The sequence below is a fragment of the Indicator indicator genome, chromosome 22 (genome assembly GCF_027791375.1).
Source record: "Indicator indicator isolate 239-I01 chromosome 22, UM_Iind_1.1, whole genome shotgun sequence".
Classification (NCBI taxonomy): Eukaryota; Metazoa; Chordata; class Aves; order Piciformes; family Indicatoridae; genus Indicator; species Indicator indicator.
This window is the reverse complement of record NC_072031.1, coordinates 16,505,445-16,523,887: the sequence shown is the minus strand read 5'-3', so window position 1 is coordinate 16,523,887 and position 18,443 is coordinate 16,505,445. Positions and strand designations below refer to the sequence as shown.

The 18,443-nt window shown below is 53.1% G+C and overlaps 1 protein-coding gene across 1 annotated transcript in view; it reads left to right on the top strand.

Moving 5' to 3' along the window:
- The first annotated feature begins 445 nt into the window (after window positions 1-445).
- The window catches only part of HS3ST6 (heparan sulfate-glucosamine 3-sulfotransferase 6), a 28,353-nt gene continuing 10,355 nt past the window's right edge, over window positions 446-18,443 (top strand). Inside the window, exon 1 of the mRNA XM_054391111.1 lies at window positions 446-816. Coding sequence (XP_054247086.1) covers window positions 446-816 — 371 coding nt within the window. The remainder of the gene's footprint in view (window positions 817-18,443) is intronic.

Genomic DNA, 18,443 nt, shown 5'->3' with positions numbered 1-18,443 from the left:
GGAAAGCATAGGAAACACGAGAAAATATAGGACAATATGTGAAAAACGTGGGAAAATACGGGAAAAACATGGGAAAAGGCATCACCCCCCCACCGCCGCCCTGGCTGAGGTGCCTGGTCCGGGATGGGACCCAGGCAGGGGCTGCCCGTGGGTGCTGGGGGAGGAGGGTGTGGGGGTACCTTGTTCTCGCAGGGGTATCCCATCGGTGTTTCCCCCCTCCATCCCCCCAAATTCTCCACCCCCTCCCCATCGGGGCGTTGCCGGGGGTGTGGAGCGGGAGGGGGCGGTGCAGACGGGACCGGGTGGGCTCGGGGAGGGGTCGGGGCGGCGGAAGGGAGCGGAGAGGAGTCGGGGGTTGGGTTGAGGGTGGGTTTTTTTTGGGGGGTGGGGGGGTTGGGTGGCGTTGCAGGGATGCTGTGCCTGGCGGGGCCGGGAGCGGCCCCCGATGGGATGTAGCGGGCGGCTGTTGGGACCCGTCGGGGGCCGCCGCGCCTCGTTGCTCCTCACCATGATCTTCTTCTTCACCTACTTCTTCTACTGCCTGCCGGGACCTTGCGAGCCGCTGCCCCCCACCCTGCTGCTGCCACCTCCCGCCGCTCTCCCCGACGGCTCCGAAATGGGGCTGGGGATGCCCGGGGGGGACCCGGGGGTGTTAGGAGGAAGCAGAAGATTCCCCCAAGCCATCATCGTAGGCGTGAAGAAAGGTGGGACCCGAGCGCTGCTGGAGTTCCTGCGGGCGCACCCCGGGGTGCGGGCTGTGGGTGCTGAGCCCCACTTCTTCGATAGGTGCTATGAGAAGGGACTGCGATGGTACAGGTAAGGATGGGATAGCTTGGGGGGTGGCTCCGATAATTAAGCCCCAAGCTGTGTTAATTGCCTCCCGTGGTCGTAATCAGGTTGTTCCGCAACAAGCGGGTCCCTGGAGGGGGAAAATGGGGTTTTAGCGGGGAGGGGGGGGCTACGGTGATGGAGGAGGATGAGTGAGGGGCGGAGGTTCGATGGGAGCCGAGCTGGGGGTGCACAGAGTTCGGGGCGGGGGCAGCTCCGAGTCTGTGCCCGGTCAGGGTCTGGGGCTGGTGGTGCCGCTGCCGAAGTTGGGAGAGGTAGGAGCTGTTTCCTGTATCCCTCTGGTCCCGTGTGTGTCCCCCGTGTCTCTGTGTCCTCCCTGTCGCTGTGTCCCCCTGGCATCCTCCCTATTCCTTTGTGTCCCCTCTGTCCCCCTTCTTCTGTGTGCCCCCATGTCCTCCCTTCTTCATCCTGTCCTCTGTGTCCGGTCTGTCCCTTGTGCTCCCCACGTCCTCCTTGTTCCTCCGTCCTACTGTCCTCTTGTTGCCTGTGTCCCCTTGTCCTCCCTGTCTCCATACCCACCCGTGTCTCTGCGTGTCCCAGTGTTCCCCTTTCCCCACCGTCCCCACCCTTTCCCCCTCCATTTCCCATGTCCCTCATGTCTTCCCTGTCCCCAAATCCCCATCTCCCTTTCCTTCCTTGTGTCCCCCACGTTCCCCTGGTCCCCCGTCCCTCCATCCCCACATCCCAGCCAGCTGAGGACAGGGGGCCAGCAGTAGAATTTCCGTCCTCCCCCCCCCCCCCCCCCCCATTATTCAGTCTTTGCAATTTTAACCTTTAATACTCTTTTCCCCGCTGTTTCCCTCCTCTCTCTGGCTTCCTCTAGGAGTTACTTTATTTGAGTGACTTATGAAAATGAAAGGAGCTTGGCTTGTGGGGATGGATCCTGACTCGGAACGGGTGACGGGAAGGGCAGGCTGATATCTCCGGGTCCCTCAAGTGGGTTTGTGGCAAAGGGCAGAGCTGTATCGATTTGGGGAGGTGGGGAGTTGTTTAGTTCTGAGGGTTTCAGTGGGATTGAACTCTTCAGGCCATAAAGCATTCGGAAGAGCAGCTACCGTGCATGTGGTGTCTATTAAACCCTCATCTCCCGGCCAGCCCCGGCAGGGCTGGGCCAAACCGAGCCGGGAACGTCAGGAGCGCCGAGTCCCTCGGAGGCAAGGGAAGGAATCTGCCTTGGGAGTTTGAAGAGAATCCAAATGTGTGGATTTCTCAAAGCTCTGCGGTGTTCTTAGGAAAACATCTGAAAATAATAAAGGGAGCAGCTCTCCCTGTCCTTCCCTGCTCCCCAAGCCTCGCGGGAATACTGAGCTTCTGCCGTGCTCCTCCTGCTTCCTGACGGCTGGGTCGGTGGTGGTGGTGATGTTGAGACCGTGTCTGTTGTGGTGGTGGCCAAAACGAGAACCTGTGAAAAAATAGCACCTTTCGTGGGAAGTGACATTTTTAGTGGTAATTTAACCCCTGGAGTTGCAGCTCTGAGAGCCCACATCTGGCTGCTCCACTTATTTTCTTAAGGCACCTTCCAACACAGTCACACACTTCTGGCTGCATTCATCCCACCACGATTTATTGGCTCATCTCTCAGCTCCCTTTGTAGCTCTCTAGAATCACAGAATCCTTTCCTTTGGAAAAGACCTCTCAAGATCATCTCTCAGCTCCCTTTGTAGCTGCCCTGCTCTAAAACCATGGAATCATAGAACTGTTTCAGCTGGAAGAGAGCTCTACGGTCATCAAGTCCAACCATCAACAATAACAATGATAGCTAATATTTTTTTTTTCCTTGGGATATGGATTCCAGGCTAGATCGCTCTCGGCCAAATGGGAGCTTAATGACTGTGAGCAGATAATTAAATCCTGGAAAGATTGAAGGTTTTCATCTCGCTTGCCCCAGCCCGGTGAGACGTTGGCAGGGTTGGACCACAGCGAGAGCAGGAGAAATAAATCTTGGGGTTGGATTGCTGTGTTGTGAGTTTTCAGTGCTCTGTAAGGGCTTGTGGAGAGCCTGGCCTGGTACCAGGGAGATGTTTTAAGATGATTCTGCAGATGGTTCTGGTGAATTTGGAGGAAAGGGGCAGGGAAGGGATTCAGTGGAGCAGGCTGGAGCTTTCACTGTGCCAAGTTGCTTCCTCTTTAGTGAGGGGGGAAAAAAATCAGTAGATGCTTTGCTTTAGCTGTGTGTAAAGTGTGTTTTCAATCACACACACAACTCTTCTCCTTAGTTTTCTCTTCTCCTTGCCTCTTGTTTTGTCTTCTTACTAAGCTCTCGCTATACCAAGGGATTTTTATCGTGGGAAAGCCAGACAGAGCTAAACATTTAAAGTTGGAGTGGAGGAAAGGAAAAAAGAGAAGCTGGACCAAAATTCAGCTTTTCCCAACGAATATCTCAAAGTGCTATAAACATTTTTAAGATAGTTGAACTTGCTGTGAAACCAAAATGACACCAAGTGGATCTCACGCCAAGATACTTGGCCTGAAGGCACCTGTAGGTCGTAGCTTGTCTTAAATAAACCTGGAGAAAAAAAAGCTCCAACTCCCTTGGCAATGTCATCAGAGAATTATTGTGGTGCTTGTAGTTAAGTCCTGTTGTGACTTTGTTGCTGTAGTAGGAGCTGCTGCTGATGTAGTTGATACTGTGGAGTATCTGCTGGGTAGTTTACGCTGTAATGGGAGTCTCTGACTAGAACCATTTATTACTGAGTGTTTCATTCAGTGGTTGGACTTGAGCTTAAAGATCTTTCCCAGCCTAAAGGATTCTTTGATTCTGTTTAAATCTGAAATAGCCTAAAGACACTTTTTTTTTTTTTGGAGTAGTTCTTTTTGCTTGTGAAATAAAAAACCAAAGCAGTAAGAACCTCATATAGAATTCTTTGAGTTACTACAGGTTTAGGTAATTATAAGAAGATTAAACACCTTTTGTAGGCTACAACATAAATTACCTGGTGGAGGATCCAAGCCTCAGGTGACATTTTTATCCCAAAGGAAAACACTACTTTTAATATTTTATTTTTTTTCTTGGCACTTAGTGCTGCCTGAAAGTAAAAACCTCAAGCAAAAGGAGGGATGATGCTGGTGTGTCTGCTCTGCTCCTGCAATGAAAGTGTCCCATCTGTCTGTCTGTCTGCCTGTGAGTCACCATAGAATGGCTTAAGTTTAAGGAAGGGACCTTAAAGCTTACCCAGTTCCAACTCCCTGCCGTGGGCAGGGACACCTCCCACCAGCCCAGGATGCTCTAGGCCTCACCCAGCCTGGTCTTTAAGCACTTCCAGGGATGAGGTGTCTGTCTGTTTGCTTTATGAAGGCAAAGATGAAGAACTTAATTGAATCTGGGATGTTTGCTGTTGATCTTTAGAGCTTCATCACCAAAATGTGATGAGACACTATCAGCACAGCAGCATGGGGCCAGCTCACAGAACCACAGAGCCCTGCCCTTTGCTTGTGTGAGCTGAGAGAGCCTGAGCCTGGGGGTGTGAGGTGTAACCCCACTGTGGTTGCAGAGCAGCACCTGCCTCTCAACACGTTTGCATATGCCCAGGGAGGTGGTGGAGCCCCCAAATCTGGAGGTATTCAATCAATGTGTAGGTGTGACACTTCAGCACAGGGTTTAGTGGCTGTGGTGGTGCTGCATTGATGGTTGGGATTGATGATCTCGAGGTCTTCTCCAACTAAACCAATTCTGTAATACTGTGCTATACAGAGCCTGTGCCTGTGGGGCTATGGGCTTGGTGCTGAGGCTGATGCTGCTCTGTGGGTGATGTTTCAGGGCTGTAGTTGAGGTCTGTGCATGGGTTGTTCCCTTTTGGATTGCCAGAGCTGGGCTGGATTCCCATCCAGCCACCTGATGTTCCTCAGAGCTTCAAAGCACTCCATCTGCCTGGTACTCTAATTCAGTGCAGACTCAGCAGTGCTGGTGAGAAAAGGGGTGGAGAAATTTGGAATAATGGTGGCTTTGGAGCAGGAAGGTGGTGCAGGGAGGGATCTCTGCCTTGCATGAGAGGGACTTTGGGAGAGCAGAGCTTCTACAAGGTTCCCCGTCTTCATCCCCTGATGGAGTGACACCAGCTCAATGTGCCACTTTTCCTCTCTCCTGTATTTCCTCCTGTGATCCATGAGCTGAGTCCCTCTTTTCCATCTCCTCTTCCTGCCTTTTTCCCAGTAGAGTTGCCCAGGAATGGGGCTGAGCCCAGGCTTCCAACCACCCTTCACATCCCTGAGCGGCTGTGAGAAGGCAGCTGCTGGGGTTGTGCTCTGTGAACCATGCCCTGGGTGATGGTGCACAGGGGAGTCTGGGGGAATTGTAAAGAATTCCTTCCTTCCTTACAGTCTGGGATAGAAATAGTGAAAAGAAAATAGTTTGGGATGGCTCTTTGGGCAATGCTTCTTGGTGAGAGGCTGGGCTGGAGCCCTGCAGAGCATCACCACCAAAGTAGCCTCCAGCACTGCAGAGCTGAAGCAGGGCTCTGAATTCTCTCAGAGGCTGAATTTAGCTTTTTATTGTTGATTCCCCTTTTTTATGCAGGTTTGCATGCGGGGGGAGGAACCTTTCCTGTGGCTCCTCATGCATTATACTGCTCTTGGGTGCATGAATGAAATGATACTGGGGTGGGAGAAGGGGGGAAGGGAGGTGTCCCAGCTTGGGAGAATCTGTGGGTGCCCGGGGCGGGGGGGGGGGGGGGGGGGGGGGGGGGGGGGAACGGGAAATGGTTAGCTGTGAGTTGCTACATGCCATGTATTTGGAGTGCTTTGCCCCCCTCCCCTCCTTTTCCCTCCTTCAAACCCATTCATGGGAGCTAATAATGTTCTTGAAAGGCATCCAGGATTTCTTGAGCCAGACTTTGTTATCTCCCAACCTCGCAGCCCCAAAGCCTTTGAGCGGCAGGGAAAGGACGCGGCTTCGGCGCTGCTCTTTTGACTTTTGCTGGGAGGGTTATTGGCAGTTGAAAAGTGGAGCTAAGTAGATGCCTTGAGGGGTTTGGGTTTTTTTTTTTTTTTGGTGGGTTTTTGTGCGTGTGTTGTGATTGTACAGCCAGATCAAGACACTCTATAGCCCAAAGCCGCTGAATAAAGCCCGAGGCTTTCAGCTACCTCAAGCTGCATTTTGGCATCCAGCTCCTATCCCCTTCCAGGGAGAGCTTTTCACAGCCTGCTCTAACCAAACACATAGGTGGGAAAAAGCACAAAAGCCTCTTTGCCAGGAGTCAGATGGCGATGCACCCGGAGCTGCTCCGGGACGTTATCTGTATCCATTGACAGCAGCTAATCTCTCCTCCCGATGGCCTCGCGTTTCAGCGCTCCCCGCCTGTGAGCAGCCCTTGTTTGGCTTGGTGCATTTGCAGAAACTCAAGTCCTGCAGCCTGCTTCTTGGGTTCATTGCTTCACAATCTCCTTCCTGTTTTGCTTTCTTAACTTCCACTACAACAAAACAGAGCCTTCCTGTATCACTTTTCCTTCTTCTAACCACAACTTGTTTGGAAAAGAAATCCTAAAATGCAAAAGGAAAAAAAAAAAAAAGGTCAGAAAGCCTGATTTTGTAACTGGGAAGGAGATCTTTTGCTGCTTTATTTAGTGCTTAATACTTTGGGTTTGCTGTTAAGACAGAAAAAATGTGTCCATGCCTAGAGGGGCTTTGTGTGCCATTTTTACCACTGCCTGTCTATGCAAGGTTTTAGTCCCAGCTTTACACTTAGGACAGGGTCTAGGGGCTGTGTGTGTCCCCAGACCAACCAGCCTTGTCTCCCCACGCTGATGTGCCCCCAGTTCACTGCTCCCCACCCACAGCAGCACCCATCCTGAGGAAGCAATCTGCCATACGTGCAGAGTTTGGTCTTCTGCAAACTGCTTTCACGTGGGATTAAAAATAGCTTTTACTGCCACGAAGAGGAATTAACATTGGAAACCATTTAAAGGGCTCCTGGGGAGATGTGATGGACGGCAGAGAGAGAGGCTGTGCCTGCCTTATTTTTTGGGGGGGAAGTACTGAGTCTGTAATGGGGCAAAGAGCACGACTTGGCCCTCCTGCCCCAAAATTCCTGCTGATGTTTTCCCCTCCCTTCCATGTGGCAGCTGCAGAGTTTGTTCTCCATCCGAAGCCCTCCTGAAAGGCTTCTTGCTGATCCAAGCAGGTTTGGGAGGCTGAACTTTAAGCCCAGCTCAGCTGCAAGGCAAACCCAAACTGGATTTTTCTGTGTGTTGTTCTGTAGATAGCATCAGGCTGCTAAGTGATTAAAGCTGCCTGTTGGTGTTGGCTGTGAGGATTTTGGGATTCAAAGCTGTGATTTGCAGAGTGGAACGAGCCAAGGGCTTCCAGGCTGGGGAAGGGTTTCTCTGCTGCTGTCTCTTCCATAAATGCTGGCTCTGTGCACAGGCTGTGCACTGGGGTGTGCAGGAGTAACCTGAGTTCCTAAAGGGTTTCCAGCAAGCCCGGACTGCTTACATCAGAGACTCAATCACAGAGTGGTTTGGGTTAGAAAGGACCTTAAAGATCACCCAGTTCCAACCCCCCCTGCCATGGGCTGGGACACTTCCCACTAGAGCAGATAGCTCAAATGATGGTTGGAAGGGACCTCAAGGATTATCTGGTCCAATCTGTATAGGTAAGAAGACAAATCCATAAATCTGGGTGTGTAGGAATCATGGGGCTGGCTTAAAAGTAATCAATATGATGTGAATCAATACCTTTGGAAAACACTTTAGTCATGGTCTTTCAGTTGTGCTCTCCCTGCTTTGTAGCCCCAGAAATTTAACCATCTCAACATGGAGAGGTTTTTGTCACTTCCACAGAACTCCTGAAACCACAACATTATAGAATTATTTTGGCTGGAAAAAGGCCTCTGAGGTCATCAACCCAACACCACCATGGCCACTAAACCATGGTCCCGAGTGCCATGGCCACATGGTTCTGGAACACCTCCAGGGGTGGGGACTCCACCACCTCCCTGGGCAGCCTGTGCCAATCCCTGACGACTCTTGCAGCAAAGAAATTGTTCCTCATCTCTAACCTAAGCCTCCCCTGGCACAATTTCAGACCATTCCCTCTCCTTTTATCACCTGATACTAAGAAGAAGAGACCAACCCTCACCTGGCTCCAATCTCCTCTCAGGGAGCTGTAGAGAGCTATGAGGTCTCCTCTCAGCCTCCTCCTCTCCAAACTGAACCCCCCCAGCTCCCTCAGCTGCTCCTCCCCAGCTTTGTTGCCCTTCTCTGGACCTGCTCCAGCTCTTCAATGTCCCTCTTGGTATGAGGGGCCCAGAAATGATGTCAGATATCATGAGAAGGTTACAAATAGCAGCAAAAGCTGCAGGGTTCCTGTTAGCTGAATCCTTGAGGACCTGAGGGAAAAAATAATCAGAGAGTAAACGAGAGTTTGGGAGTTCCCTCTTGGTAGTTATTGTGGTTGGGTCAGTTTTTCTTTTTCCTTTCCTTAGCTTATTTTTAGCTGCAGACAGTGAGAGAAGGTGGAAAAGGCTGGTGGATTTAGAGGGTGCTTTTATGCAGGGAGAGACTATTACTTAAAGGAGTTCAAAGCTTATTTATAAAAGAGTAATTACCCTCCCCTGAGTGGGAAGTGGGCAGCTCACGGCAGGTCGAGGAGGGGGAGCCAACAGTTAATTGGCAAATATGCTTAAAAGCTTCTTCCTGACCTTTTAAACAAACTTTCTGCTGAAACAGGCCGGGGCAGAGATTGCAAAGCTGAGTAATGAAAGGCCAGGTTTAATACCAGGACTTAGCTCTAAATGGCTTTTCAAAGGGCTGTGGAAATCCTCCTACTTAGGGAGTTGGCTGGTGTTGGAGGGATGTGCCCATCTCCTGCAGGATCCTGCTCTGCCCTGCAGCAAGAGCTGCAGGAGCTGGGGCAGCCCCCAGCCTGCTGGCCCCTGCCACACATACCAGGTTTTGGCATTGCCAAGGGGGCTTGGCCAGGCTGGCATCACCTGGTCACCAGGCTGGAGCACCTCAAGGTGGTTTTCTTCCCCCACAGCTGGATCCCTGCACAGACAGCAGGAGCAGGGCAGGGATTGTCTCCCTGTACTGGGCACTGGTGAGGCTGCACCTAGGATCCTGGCTTCAGTGTTGGGCCCTTTGCTTCAAGAAGGACACTGAGGGGCTGGAGTAGGTTCAGAGAAGGGCAACAAAGCTGAGGAAGGGTAGCTGAGGGACCTGAGGGTGTTCAGCATGGAGAAGAGGAGGCTGAGGGAGACCTCATTGCTCTCTACAGCTTCCTGAGAGGAGGCTGGAGCCAGGTGGGAGTTGGTCTCTTCTCTCTAGTCTCAGATTAGAAGGAGAGGGAATGGCCTGGAATTGTGCCAGGGGAGGGTTGGGTTGGAGATAAGGAAAAATTTCTTTGCTGCAAGAGTCGTCAGGGATTGGCACAGGCTCCCCAGGGAGGTGGTGGAGTCCCCATCCCTGGAGGTGTTCAAGAAACCTGTGGCCATGGCACTTGTGTTCATGGTTTGGTGGCCATGGTGGTGTTGTGCTGATGGTTGGACTTCATCTTAGAGGTCTTTTCCAACCAGAACAATTCTATGATTCTCTGATCTCAGCTTAGTTCCTCTCCCTGCTCTCATGCTGTATTTCAGCCTTTCAGGGAGGACCAAGGTGGAGACCAGGATGCTTCAGCTCCCCCCAGCACTAAGCTGATGTTCAGTGCTCACACACCAGAAACACAGCACAGCCTTCTGTAGCTGTCTTGAGAGGCCAGAGAAGTGCAGGTCTGATCCTGCACCACCCCAGTGAGGTACTGAGGCTCTGCCATGCATCTGGCACAGCATGTCCTGTGCTGGGGGTGGGGAACTCATCTGGGCTGGGCTGGAGCTCACCCCCTTAGCAGAGTCTGAGGTCCTCCTGTGTTGGTGCTCAGGGCATGAGGCTTTGCATGCTCCCCTCTGATGGGGGTGGTCCTAGGTGGGAAATCCACAGCAGCTCCTTTGCTTTCACCTCCTTCTCCCTTCTGCCCTGAGACAGCTCACAGATCACAGAAGTCTTCAGAATTCTTCATGCATCTCCTAAGTGAGCCACAGGAGCTGCAGAGGTGTTTGAAATGCAAATGGGGAATATTGCAGTGGGTCAGGCCACTGTGGTGGCAACCAGGGCAGAGGCAGTGCCTGGCTGAGTGAGTGTGACCCAGCCACTGAGCACCATACCCAAGGCTGGGAAATGCCCAACCTTGGTATTTAGGGATGGCTCTGCCTGCAGAGATCCCAGGCTTTGCCACAGCCAAGGTGCTCCAGAGCCATGGACACAATGCACTGGTTGCCTGGGGGTTGCTGGGTGGCACTGGTGCCCTGGAGCATGCAAAGTGCTGGCAGCAGCACCACCTCAGCTCCTGGAGGTGCTCCAGAAGTATGTGGCACCTGGGGCCAGGGTTTAATGGCCAGGGTGGTGCTGGGCTGAGGGTGGGACTGGATGATCTTGGAGGTGATTTCCAACCCAAACAATTCTGTGAGTCTGTGACTGCAGGATTTCTGAAATCTGGGGTGATTGATTATGGGGTTCTGAAATAGGAGGTGGAATGCCTGGAATTAGCTTCTCAGAGGCAGCTGCAGAAAACTTGCCCTGCCTGAGCCATTGAAACACCAGCACGGGAATGGATTGGGTGCCCAAGGCGGGAAGAGCAGCACCTTGGGAATGGGATGTGCTGCTGGGCTCCTCCTGGGAGGCATTTTGTACTAGCAGCCCTGCTCTGCTGAAGAAGACCTCAGCCCAGCAGGAATACCACAGCAGAAATCTCCCTCCCTTCCTCCCAGCCCAGCCAGCAGCCCCACAGCACAGGGGTGAGGCAAAGCATCCCAGGCGGCCGAGCTCGCTGTGCATTTTAACACACAGCATTGATCAGCAGCAGGAGAGAATGACATTAATAGAGTCACTTGTCACAGGGCTCCTGTTAGTGATCTCCACTCATGAGCCTGGGGAGAAGAAGGATGTGACCTCTGACTTGTCCTTGCTGGGGGAGGGTTCACCACTGTGAGTGATTTATGGCTGGGCACATAAAGAGTGGCTGTGGCCATGGCTGTGGGCACAGGTGGATGTGCAGGAGGTGTTCCTGAAGCTGGGATGAATGGAGGACGCTGAGGGGAGACCTTAAAGCTTTCTGTAACTCCCTGAAAGGACGTTGGAGTGGGGTGGAGGTTGGCCTCTTCCCCCAAGGAACAAGTGACAAGGACAAGAGGAAATGGCCTCAGGTTGCACCAGGGGAGGGTTAGGTTGGAGATGAGAAACAATTTCTTTGCTGCAAGGTCAGGGACTGGCACAGGCTGGCCAGGGAGGTGGTGGAGTCCCCATCCCTGGAGGTGTTCAAGAAACTGTGTGGCCATGGCCCTGTGGGATGTGCTTTAGAGGCCATGGTGATGTTGGGTTGGACTTGATGGTCTTAGAGGTTCTCTCCAGCTGGAACAATTCTGTGATTCTTTGCCTGCCAGGTCTCATCCTTTGGGCTGCTGAGCTGGCTGCTGCTTTCCTGAGCTCTGCATTGTGGTTGGTGCCTGTGATTGATAGGAAGGGACAAGAAAAGTGACAGATCCCGTCCCTGAAGCCCACATCATGCTCCTGCCTCCAGCCTGGCACTGTGTGGAGCTGCTCAAAGGGGGCTGGGGCAGCCCCCCCTGCACAACCACCCCCTTCCCCCAATCTCCCAGCTGTTCCAGAGCCCCCAGCATCCCAAATCAGACTCCTGGGGATGTGGGCAGGGTTGGCTGACTGCCCCACACTGCTCCTGACCCCAGCACCCAGCTGAGGGCAGGATGGATCCTCCATAAGCAGTCTCTGTTTGCTGTGGGTGAAACCAAGCCCCCAAAGCAACCCCAGCTGGTACCAATCCCCCAGAGCCAGCCCTGGTGCAGTGAGGATGGGAGCTGGGAGCTGAGCCCTATCTCTCTGGTGTCTCAAAATGTCTCTGCCACCTCTGCAGTCCTAACTCAGATTATTTTAGTTTATTTTCCCCATTCTGGAGCGTGGTGTTGGTGTCCCAAAGCTCTGCCCCTGCCTCCACCTCCCTTACACCCTGTGCCATTGTTCCTGATGTCTGTGCCACGAAGCACCCCCCAGAAATTCCAAGAGACAACTCACCCCCGGGGACACCCTGCCAGGGAGGAAAGGTAATAAGAGTGGAGGGGAAAGAAATCCTCCAATTGCCATGAGCAGGGAGGGGCTCCATGAGTGCCATTGATCAGGAGCTTGTCAGTGCAGGGTCGCGTCAGTGCCACTTGTCAATAGGTGCAGGGAGCAGGACTGGGAGCTGCTTGAAAGCAGCTCTGTGGAGAGGGACCTGGGAGTGCTGGTGGACAAGAAGTCCTGCTTGAGCCAGCAATGTGCCCTCCTGGCCAAGAAGGCCAAAGGTGTGCTGGGTGCATGAAGAGCGTGGGCAGCAGGTTGAGGGAGGTTCTTCTCCCCCTCTGCTCTGCCCTAGGGTGGTCACATCTGGAGGACTGCATCCAATTCTAGATTCCCACAGTTCAGGAGAGACAGGGAACTGCTGGAGAGAGACCATCAGAGGCTAGGAAGATTCTGAGGGGTCTGGAGCAGCTCTGTGAGCAGCAAAGGCTGAGAGCCCTGGGACTGAGAGCCTGGAGAAGAGCAGCCCCAGAGGGGAGCTGAGCAATGCTCAGCAAGAGATAAAGGCTGGGGGGAGGAGGCTGGGGCCAGACTCTGCTCAGTGGTGTCCAGGGACAGGACAAGGAGCACAAACACAAACTGGCACCCAGGAGGTTCCATCTGAACAGGAGGAGAAACTTCTTTGGTGTGAGGGTGCTGGAGGCCTGGAGCAGGCTGTCCAGAGAGGTTGTGGAGTCTCCTGGTCTGGATACCTTCCAACCCCCCCTGGCCATTGTGCCCCTGGGCAAGCTGCTATGGGTGTCCTGCTTTGTCAGGGCTTGGACTGGATGATCTCCAAGGTCCTTCCCAACCAACCCCATGCTGGGGTTCAGGGGATTCAGTGTGAAGGGCACACTGGCCATCCCTCTGGCCCCCAGCTGTCACAGCCCTGGACTGGTCGTCACTCTCCGGGGCTCGGGGGGTGGGTGATGGCTGGGCAGAACTTTGCCCAGTCACTCAGACCTGGCTGTCTGGGACCTGCCAGCTCCATTGGTGTGAGCAGCAGCCCAGCTGGACGCGGAGCCGGGGCGGGGGCAGGGATTATTCTCCAACAAGAGCCGCCGGGCGCTTCCTCCGCAGGGCTGCTTTTATGTCTCGTCAAATGATGCTCCTCAGCCGCACAAGCCATGAGAAAAATGTCAGGGGGCTGCTGCCAAGTACTTCGGGCTGAGAATTTCGGTTTTGTTGAGGGAAGGGATCGTTTGTCTCCATGAAAAGCCCGGGCTGGGGGGAGGGAGGGAGCTGAAGGTCCCCCTGTGGTGTCAGAGACCCAAGCGTGACAACCTGCATCCGCTCCGCTGCCCCCGAGTGGTGCGCGGCTGTCCCTGTGCCTCCCCCTCACAAAGGAGCTGTCGGGCAGGGGCTGGGCTGCTGCCGGAAAGAGAGGGGAGAAAACTGCCCCTGCCCCACGGAGGGGGCTGAGCAGCTGCTGGATCAGTGCACGTTTTGGAGGTGAGGGTCTCACCATGGTGGTGCTGGTGGCAGCATCCTGGTGCCCTGCTCCAGGGAAGGAGCCAGGCGAAAGAGTGGGCACCAGCCTGCCCTCACCAGCAGGATTTCCCGGGGTCCAAGCTGTGTCTGGCTGGTCCTGCAGCTGAAATCCTGCTTGGGAAGGGTCTAGAGCACAGGGCTGGGGAGAAGCAGCTGAGGGATCTGGGGTCGTTCAGCCTGGAGGAAAGGAGGCTGAGGGGAGACCTCCTGGCTCGCTGCAACTCCCTGAGAGCAGGTTGGAGCCAGGTGGGGTTGGGCTCTTCCACCTAGGAACAAGCAAAGGGACAGGAGGATCCAGCCTCAGGTTGCACCAGGGGAGGTTTAGGTTGGACATGAGGAACAATTTCTTTCCCTAAAGGGTTGTCAAGGCCTGGCCCAGGCTGCCCAGGGCAGTGGTGGAGTCCCCATCCCTGGAGGGGTTTCAAAGCTGTGGAGATGTGGTGCTGAGGGCCATGGGTTGGTAGTGCCCTGGCAGTGCTGGGGTAAGGTCTGGACTCAATGGTCTTAGAAGTGTCTCCCAAGCAGAGCAGGTCAGGGAGTCTGTCACTTGTCACTTGTGCTGAGCTCCTCCTTAGCAGGAGGAGGCTTGCTGGGAGGATGGCAGCACTCTGCATCAGCCCCAAGTTGAAGCTTGCACCTCATCTCATTCTCAAAAGAAAGGCAAATTAAAGCTTAAATCCTGCCAAGGTTTAGTGACCACCCAACTCCAGTTGTGTCCAGCTGTGGGAACCTTGTGTCTGTATCATGGCTCAGTGAGTTGTCTGGAAGTGTCAGCTTACACCTTGCCATTAGTGGGTTTCTGGTTGCATGACATCGTGGCCAGTGAGTCACACAGTCGATGGACCCAGCTCTGATAAGAAAACAGTCCCCAAGCTCCATCACTCTGTGGGGGGGAAGTTGGAGCCAAGTTCACGGGGGAAGAGGAAGGGTAACCAGTGCCCTTTGGAAAGAAATCTGTCTGTGAAGCCTTCCCAGGCTCAGCTGGGATGCTCCTGGTGATAGATCTTGCTCTTCACTTGGCAGCTGAACATAAATCTGGGCAGGGAGCAGGGGTGGGAACTCTCCTGGTTATGTTCTGAATCTCAAGAGACTTGGTGAGGGTTTTTTGAGTCATGAGACAGGAAGAGTTTCAGTTGTAGCTTGAAGCAAGCATCTCTTGAAGACAAGAGAACCAAAGCTTTGGAGCACATGCATGTGTATTGGAAAAGCATCCCAAACTGAGCTGTGATTCAGCTGCAGGCAGGCAGTGGTCTTCTCACCTACACAAAAACCACAGCTTGAAGAGTGATGGAACCATCTGGAGCCACTTTCCAAGCCCTAGGTGAAAGCTGGCTGCATGGTGAAGGATGGTGACTTCACTGTGGGTTGAAGATCACAGGGGATCAGGTAGGAAGCAGTCAGTAGCAGCTCAGTTTAGGATTGTGGTGTGAGACCAAATTTCTGCAGGAATCTCCTTTCCTTCAGGGTCTGGAGGCAAACCTTTAAAGCAGAAGGTGGCAGGGTGTTGGGGCAGTGGGTGGCAGGGTGCTGGGGCAGTGGGTGGCAGGCAGGTCCTGTGCTAGCTGGGTTGCCCCTGAGTCAGAGTGTGGGACAGAGTCCCAGCACAGTAGGGGTTGGAAGGGACCTCTGGAGATCAAGCCAATCCCCCCTGCCAAGGCAGGGTCACCTAGGGCAGGTCACACAGGAGCACATCCAGCCAGGTTTGGAATGTCTCCAGAGATGGAGACTACAGCACCTCTCTGGGCAGCCTGCTCCAGGGCTGTCACCCTTAAACTAAAGAAGTTCCTCCTCCTGTTCAGGTAGAACTTCTGATGCTCCAGTCTGTGCCCATTGCCCCTCGTTCTGGGCACCACTGAGCAAAGCCTGGTCCCATCCTGCTGACACCCACCCTGTAAGTATTGATCAGCACTGCTCAGATCCCCTCTCAGGCTGCTCTTCTGCAGACTAAACAGCCCCAAGCCTCTCAGCCTTTGCTCCTCACAGAGCTGTTCCAGTGCCCTCAGCATCTTTGTAGCCCTTTGCTGTACCCTCTCCAGCAAGTCGCTGCCCTTCTTGCACTGCCTCCTAGACACAGAACCTCTTGACAGGACAAGTACCACTATGGCCACTTCCACACCAGCCTGAGGACTGATGCCAGGACTCTGACAGACTGATGCTCCTTTATTCTCCCCTTAATTAATTCCTTTGCCTCCAGTGAGTTTCCATCTTTTCCTTCTGCTGCAATCAAAGGGTTCACATTAGGAACAGACCCATCCAACCTTCTTTTCATCTCCTCAGTTCCTTGTCTTTTGCAGCTGAAGCACATATGCCAGGAGCTGACTGCTGGAAGGAGAGTTGGGGCACACAAGGGCCTGGAGAGTGCTCTCAGCAGGTTCTCCTCTGCTGGCAAGCAAAGAGCAAGAGCCCAGAGAAGCTTGCTGAGATACACAAATGGGCAATTATGTGGTCACCTGAGAAGTGCCTGATGATTTATGGCATTATTAAAAGGTTGATGGTAAGAGTAGAAAAGATTTGGAACATCTGCCTCCAAAGCCCTGTCTCTGACCCTCACACCCCAGATACCAACAGATTAAATATCCAAGCAGGTACTTGGGCTTTGACACAGATCCCACCACATCTGGGAACACTTGGCCTGATACTTAAGACCCCGGACAATGAGTAATTAAACATGATCCACTCCTTGCCTTTGTCCTTGCAGGGACACCTCCCACCAGCCAGGCTGTTCAAGGTCTCATCCAGCCTGGAGAAGAGAAGGCTCCAGGGAGACCTCAGAGCAGCCTGCCAGTACCTGGAGGGGCTACAGGAAGGCTGCAGAGGGACTGTTTCCAAAGGCCTGCAGGGCCAGCACCAGGGGCAATGGTTTGAAATGAGAGCAGAGCAGATTGAGATTGGATGTGAGGAACAAGTTCTGCAGCAGGAGGCTGCTGGAACACTGCAACAGGTTGCCCAGGGAGGGAGCTGAGGCCCCATGCCTGGAGCTGTTCAGACAAGGCTCTGAGCAACCTGCTCTAGTGGAGGATGTCCCTGCTGCCTGCAGGGCTTGGACTGGATGAGCTTTGGAGGTCCCTTCCAACCCAAACCCTTCTGTGACTCTATGCTGTTTTGCAGTGGGGTTCCCCACTCAAAATGCCATCTCAGTCTGCCAGAGCTGCCTTGTTTTGGTGTGGTTTTAGGTACAAGTAGGAGGAATCTGCTGGTGGAGGTGCTCTGACAGCCTTGCTCACCTGGCAGCAGCCTGCACTGCTCTGACCTCGCAGCCTCTGCTCTGTGCTCAGCTGCAGCAGAGGGGAGGCTGCACCTCAGAGGATGGCAGTGCTGGGGATAAAAGCAACACATGTCTGGTTGGCTGGATGGAGCAATGTGGGCCAGATGGCTGCAAACACCAAGAGCTGTTCAATCATTTCAACCCCCTTTGCTCTCTGGGCACTTGCAGCCCTTTCCTCTCGCCTCACTTTGCCTCCTGTCTTGGCTGCGTTACCCTTGGCTGTGGCTGCAGCTCATAGGATTGTTTGGAAACCTCAGAAATAGCCTAAACCAGAGAATTATTTATGTTGGAAGAGACCTTTAGGATCATCCAGTCCAACCCTTGCCTCAGCACTGCCAGGGCACCACCAAGCCATGGCCCTCGGCACCACAGCTCCAGGACTCTAAAACCCTTGCAGGGATGGGGACTGCACCACTGCCCTGGGAAGCCTGGGGCAGGCCTGGACAACCCTTCTGGGGAAGAAATTGTTCCTCATGTCCAACCTAAACCTCCCCTGGGGCAACCTGAGGCCACTTCCTCTTGTCCTGTCTCTTGTTACTTACATTTTGATCTGGACTCTGAATGTTGAGCATCTTCCCAGGAGCAAGCAAGGGCTTGGAGGGTGAGTGCCCCAGCCCAGGGCAGTGAGGTTCACTGATTGCAGAGCTGAGCCTTGGGCTGGGTGTGCTGCTCCCAGAGCTGGCAGGGAGCACCCCAGAACCTAGCACCACAGTTTTTGGGGGTGTTCTTTATTGAGAAACCCAAGCACCCCAAAGTGCCTGCCTGCTGCCTTTGGATGGGTCAGGCATGGCAGGAGCAGGAGGTACAGGGAACTTGGGCTGGAAATGCTCAGATAACCCCAAGGCAATGCAAGGAGCAGGCTTTTGAAGTTGCCTTTTTTGTTTGTTTGTTTTTTCATCACACAATGCAAAGGTGGTGGAACAAATGTGTTGGAAGGAGAATGGATTGGCAATAAGAAAACCCAAAGTGGAGTTAATTCTCTTTTTTCCCTAGCACAGCTCCATTCAGCACTTTAAAAGCTGAGGGATTTGGGGATCTGGAGGTAGTGTCAGCGTTTGTTGGTAGCAAGTACAAACTGTGTCAGCTTTTAAGGCTCCAGGAGCTGTTTCTGATTAGGATCTTTCCTTTTGACAACTCATTTTTTCCCCTCCCTTCTTCTTTTCAGGAGGGTTAAAAAGGTGGTGGTGGGGGAAAGGGTTTTTGTAACATAGGCTTGAGCTGGAGGTGGTGGTGGGGGAAATCTGTTAGAAATATGCAAGGACCTGAAAGAAAATCTTGAGTGAATAATAAGTTTAACTGACCTTAAAATAGCCAATTGCCACGAGGGATTTGGGAGTAATACTTCAAATTTTTGATGAGGTTCTCTGAGCTGGGAGGAATTGAATATTTTACCCAACATGTTTTCTCATCTAAATTTTTCACAATAAGGAGGGAAAAAACCAAAAAAATCCCATTCTGCAGTGCCCAAAGAAGTTTGTGTTTTGGGTTTGTTTTGTTTTAAAGCTGCTGCTGTGCTGGGGAAAAAAAGAAAAAAAGAAAAAAAAAATCAATTTACTGGAAGGGAGCTTTTCAGAATGACTTCCTCCCCCCCAACATTAAATTTCATCCTGAAGTAGAATTTGTTGTGTTCCCATGGGGCATCCTTGGCAGGTTCCCAAACTGGGCAACGAAGCTGGGGAAGGGTCTGGAGAGGAAAGCTTATGAGGAGCAGCTGAGGGACCTGGGGTTGTTTAGACTGGAGAAGAGGAGGCAGAAGGGA